At 41.1% G+C, this 5,850-nt stretch overlaps 1 protein-coding gene across 1 annotated transcript in view; it reads right to left on the bottom strand.

The window, feature by feature from the left end:
* Window positions 1-494: 494 nt before the first annotated feature.
* ADARB1 (adenosine deaminase, RNA-specific, B1) overlaps window positions 495-5,850 on the bottom strand; it is a 58,598-nt gene continuing 53,242 nt past the window's right edge. Inside the window, exons 9-10 of the mRNA XM_009891391.1 lie at window positions 2,074-2,252; window positions 495-1,338 (exon numbers count right to left, since the gene is read on the bottom strand). Of these exons, the coding sequence (XP_009889693.1) occupies window positions 1,162-1,338; window positions 2,074-2,252 (356 nt within the window). The 3' untranslated portion in view covers window positions 495-1,161. The remainder of the gene's footprint in view (window positions 1,339-2,073; window positions 2,253-5,850) is intronic.

Below are 5,850 nucleotides of genomic sequence, written 5' to 3'. Positions count from 1 at the left end.
GCAGAAGTGTCTACACCTTTAGGAAAAAAACACCTTTCTAAGTAAACATCAACACAAATGAAAGCACATTTGAGACCAACTTACCTAATTAGCTTCATGAAGACTATCACACGTGTAAAGCCAAAAGGCAATGAAATCTCGGAGACACAACAACTTGGGTGAGAGCAGATATAAGTCACAGGGAAGAAGTTTTAACAACTTTTTGTCTGTACAAAAGCTTTTCATTTCTTTGAAAGGAGAGCAATTAATACCCAGCAAGTGACTGTTTTTAGCAATTCAGGCTTAGTGCCCTTAAAATGAGCAACTTTTTTTTTTGAAGTTGTCATATTACTGTTACAGTTACGATTGTATTCTGATGAGTTCTTGGGATATACAAATCACCTACTTCTAAACAAGTTTCTGCACATTATAAACTAACTTTCTTAACTTATAAATAATTATTTTGCTGTTTCCAGTTTACAATGGTAAAAAAACCAAAGACTTCACAATGTGTGTAAATGGGAGGTAAATGTATATTTAAAAACAGAATAAAAAGCTGCATGTTAAAAACTGGGTCACATACTAATAAATACATACATCAAAGACATGACATTTTCAGCAGCTGGTTTTAAAGAGCAAGGAAGTGGGGAAAAACTAGCTGTCCAGACTCCATTCTGGCTCTGTGGTCTGTATGCTAGAAATATCTGCAGTTCAAAAACAAGTTAACAGAGGAGTAGAATCAGCTTTGTCACCTATTTTCTTTTAGAAATATTAAGTTACTTCCTAAAAGTGTGATGTAAAACCTAAAGAAACTTTCATTTCTTCATGCACTTGATGACATTCAAATAAAAAAAGGAACTATTTTAACCCAGAAAAAATGAGTCATTTTATACTGTAAGGACAGCCTTACTGCAAGTTTTCTACAGTAAAAGTATTTCTAGAAATACACCAGAAATTACTTTCCCATAACAAAATATACAATTATGTGTCAGATCATCATTGAGTTTCAATACTTAGGCAAAACTGAAATAGTTACTATTACGTTTCAAAAAAACAAAGGAAAAAAATTAACTCCAAACAGTAAAAAGATGTTTTGACAGCTGTGGAGACGCCAGAAAGTAGTGCTGGACACCAGGAATTTCCAGAACAACCCCCTTTCCAAAGTGATGTGTAGTCTGTGAATTAGACTGTGAGAGAAAACTGATCCTGTTCTATGGGCTTCTCCACCCAGGCTCCAAGTCCTGCCTTCAGGAATGCTTTAAACAAACACTCTTTGGCAGTTTGATACTCAGTGGCTCCTTGCTTGGTTTCATGGTACAGGTTAGGCTTGAGGATCTTTGAGCGCAAGCTGGAAGAAAGCTGTGTGGATTAAAGACAAGAAAAGAAGAGAGACAAGAAACTATTAAACCAAGCAGTTTGAGAATGACTGAGTTATTAAACCAACTACTATTAAAACAGGGTAATTAACTACTAAACCAAATGTTCAGGCAAAGATGAGTACACAGTACTGCTCCTTCTAGCCATCACAGCTCCATACCCAGCTCACTGCACCCAACTCTAACGTTTGCCTCTTGCAAAGTGAGCCCTTCTGCACTGCCATGCCATGTCCTGGCAGAAGCACTCTTGGGACTCGTCTCACCCCAGCTAGCCTGCCTTTTGCTTTGTCTGGATTATCAAGTTCCTTCAGTGGAAGAAATCTAGACACTGAAAAGCCACTGACAGATACTTTCTTGTAGCTTTTCTTTCTGAGAGGACGGAGTGAAACTTCAGTCGGTTTGACTGCAGTGAAACTGGGATTATTCTTCCAAATAAATTAAAATGAGAAGACAAGCTGAAAAGAGATAGCACCCTTTGTTTACTTAGCTATAAACCAAGGATTATTAGATCCTTGCGTGCATTTTGGACCAGACATCATCAAATTAGAGAATAAGCTAAACAAACGCATAGTTCTTTTCCATTACTACATGGAGCTGTACCTAATGTCAGGCTCAGCTTAAAACAGGCTCAGAAAATGGCTTCCGAATACAGAAAGCAGCATGCACAGGTATTTCATCAAGAATCAAGAAGAAGTGGAAAAGCTAGTGGAAGATATACCTTTGCATGAATACGCATCCAGCGGCTGTAAAAAGCATGCTTACAAAGGCGAGATGCACGACCCATTTCATCTTTTCCGGTTGTAGCATTAATAACTTCAAGACCAGTGTCTCCTACTGTCCAGTTCACACTGAAGTTTGGTGCTTTCCCTGGCTGACGGGCTTCTGCATTGCTAATACCTGAAAGAAAAGCCATGTTTAATGACAATAGTAAATACTAACTCTTGATTTTTGTTTTTATTGGAGAGTAAGCGACACAACAGAGCTACTGAAATCACATTGCTAAGCAGTCTTACAAGTGGATCTTTTATTCTGAGGATATTCTCCCACAGATTTTTCACCAACTCATAGAGATATTGCCGTGCACATGTGTTGCAAATGAAAATATTTGACACAGTTATGATTTAGCAACAACTTAAGATTTATTAATGGTTGCAGGTAGATCAAAAGGTTGAATTTTAGCAGCACTTAATCATTAACCAATTTAACGATTAACAAGGTGATTCAGTAGAATATGTTATAATTAAAACAGTGACTTAATTACGGATTTTAGAATGACAAGATTCACACTAATTTACTAGAGGGAATCCTAAATCAAAATGTATGACTGTACATATGTGTAAACACAAAACATACAAACACACACCATTCAAGGAGCTGCACACACACCACCTGAGTCTTTAACTGCCAGGACCAAAGTCCCTTCGCAGTGGGCGACTCCAGTGAGCTGACAGGTGCCCCTTTCGACTACACGTGCAGAGACAAAAATATTTGGAGCCAGTAAAATATAAAGACACTCACACTCCTGAAGGCTAATGTGTATATTCAGGCACATAGATAGGTAGGAGGTGGATGAGAGAGACTAGCCCATCGTTGATTAGCCAATTTAACGATTAACAAGGTGATTCAGTAGAATATGTTATAATTAAAACAGTGACTTAATTACGGATTTTAGAATGACAAGATTCACACTAATTTACTAGAGGGAATCCTAAATCAAAATGTATGACTGTACATATGTGTAAACACAAAACATACAAACACACACCATTCAAGGAGCTGCACACACACCACCTGAGTCTTTAACTGCCAGGACCAAAGTCCCTTCGCAGTGGGCGACTCCAGTGAGCTGACAGGTGCCCCTTTCGACTACACGTGCAGAGACAAAAATATTTGGAGCCAGTCATTCCTGAACGGGCGACAATTGAGCCTTGAGAAGGTTAACTTGCCCTGGCCCTTTAAACCTCGAGCTGTTTGCCTGAGTGGTGTCCCAACTCAGGGGAGATTCTGGTCACAGTCTGCTGTGATCCAGGAGAGCACAAAGGGTCTCACTAGGACCACTATTTATAGGGCCTGAGATAATTGACTTTCGTCAGTTACTTTTCCACTCTGGTTCAACTCAGATAATGGGATATTCTGGTACTTTCCACCAGCTGTGCAGACCCAGAACTTGCTAGATCTTTAAGTTCTGGCCCTTTGGGCTATGATCCAGGTACTGTCAAGGGGGTGATCGATTACTGATACCATTTCCAAGCAATAGGGGATGGGGGGGCCAGGCGCGTTAAGGGGTTGCTGTAATTTTCTGGTCCATTACCTGTCACAATTTATGCCTGACTTATGTTAGGTTGCTATGTGGCCCGGGGCTGAGGGAAATTGCACGAAGCACCAAGTGGCCTAAGGAAGGGTGGGTTGCACCACCACAACATCTCATTCTCACCCTGACTAAAGTGTTCTCTCCTGTCCTTCTAGCAGGGCAAGTGTGCATTTCTGGAACTGTGAGACACCAGCCTCCTCAGCGGAGGTGATCACGGAGAGGTCTGTGGGGTCCCATGGAGACAGTAACATGAGCACCTTGCCACATCCACTTCAGGAGGATTTGGTCTTGCTTATGGAGTAAACCAATGAACTAATTATTAACGTGCAAATAATTACGAAGCAGAAAAAACACTGCTCTGATCCTGCACAAGAAACTGCTGCAGTCAGAGCCCACCCAGTAGCAGGACAGGCCAAGTGTAGGAAAGAGCAGATTCTGCGAGGTTTTGACAGTTGTCACTCTCCAATGAATTCCCTTTCACTGTGCTGTTGTAAAAATTTAGGTGCATGTTGCTTATCTCATTTCAAAACAGGTGTGAAACTATGAACCCTCGTCATGTTTCAACACACAGTTAGAATTCAACAACTTTGGACTGCAGTCTTATTCAGAGAGGTTGTGCTTATTTAGAAGTGCCTACAATGTGCTTTTTCACTTTCCTTCATAAAAATGAAGTTAGGTCAGAGCAGCAGTATGAGACAGCAGGATGCCTTGCAAACCAAGGCATGAAGGTGCCCACATTTCAGTAGCTGTCAAGTGTGTTTCATTAACAGCTACCAATCTATTTCCTCCTTCTTATGGACTAGCTGGGGCACAGCGTGACTAGCACAGGCAGCGGCACTGACGCTGTGAGCATCCAAGTTAGACAAAGTGAGCCCCATCCTCAGCATCCTCCACAAAGCCAAAACTGGCAGACATTTGAGTCTTCCAGCATAAATCCGGCTGTGTTTCAGCTGCCTCCCCAGTTTACCTGCACATTGCTACTTACAGTGCCCAGATATAGCAAACTGCAGGATTCGAGAGAGGATGCGGATCATTTTCCTCAGATGTTAAATTGTGTAACACCTCTGAAATAAGGCTTCATCTCTACCGATGGAGAAACAAAGTCACCAGAAGTCTTAACCCAAGCGTGAAGCAACGCTGGCTGTCTGCCTGGGCTGCCCAGGGCAGGATTTATTCCCTCACAGCACCCCAATGCTGCAGTGATGCACTGTATATAATGACCACAATACCATGCTTGAAGATCACAGCAGCTGCAACTGCATGTTCCATGTGCAACTCCTCTCCTGCACGTGCAGCAAGACAGTGCTCAGGAGCAGCAGCCAGGGACATGAATTTGGGTTGTGCACGCCATGGAAAAACTATGGAGCACACCACTTTTGATCCTGCAAACATTACAGGGGTAGCAAAACTCTACCTTTAAGATGTCTCAGTTGTCTCACCAGGAGAGAAAAAATGAACAAGGGATTTTTTTCTTTCTAATAAGTAAAGATCCCATTTTTACTTTAATGCAACTCTTAGTAAGAGTCTATTTCAAATCTACTCTGACGTCATGCTAGATCCCACACTTTATAAAATCTAGTGAATTTGTATAAATTAAACATAAGCATTGCAGCAGGGTGCATTTCTCGCTGATATCGGAAACACAATCTAATAAATAAAGTTAAGTCAACCTCAGGCACCCAAGCGTAGGACTGTCTCGCTTGGCCTGGGTCTCATGGCACCTCTGGGCCCAGCACTGAGAGCATGCAAGGTCTGAATGACACAACAAAATTCACTTCGCCTACTATAATCAATTCCTCATTTAATAAATAAACAAACATTTTGCAATATGATTCATGTTGAACTTTCTGAAGCTGTTGCATTTTTATGCTTGGTTTATGTCAAACTGGTCACTATAACTAATAACCAGCAATTAAGTGAGTAAGTAAATAATAAAAAATAACTCTACAATTCTCCATTTTTTAAAGTTATAAGCTGAAAAAATTGAGAATTGGAACAAAAGTTGCCTGAAGAGCTCTTTTGGGAGATTTCTTTGAGGAAAGATGCATCCAGGACCTGAAATACAGTAGAGGCACCTACACCATCTGCAGGATGCCACAGATCTACACCCACAAACCTGTAAATTGGTGAGCAGGAACGTGGGATCCACACATTGACCAACCCGGGAGGGCGTCTGTGGTTCCT

Source organism: Charadrius vociferus, unplaced genomic scaffold (assembly GCF_000708025.1).
Source record: "Charadrius vociferus isolate BGI_N301 unplaced genomic scaffold, ASM70802v2 scaffold69, whole genome shotgun sequence".
Classification (NCBI taxonomy): Eukaryota; Metazoa; Chordata; class Aves; order Charadriiformes; family Charadriidae; genus Charadrius; species Charadrius vociferus.
This window is presented reverse-complemented; position numbering and strand designations above follow the sequence as displayed.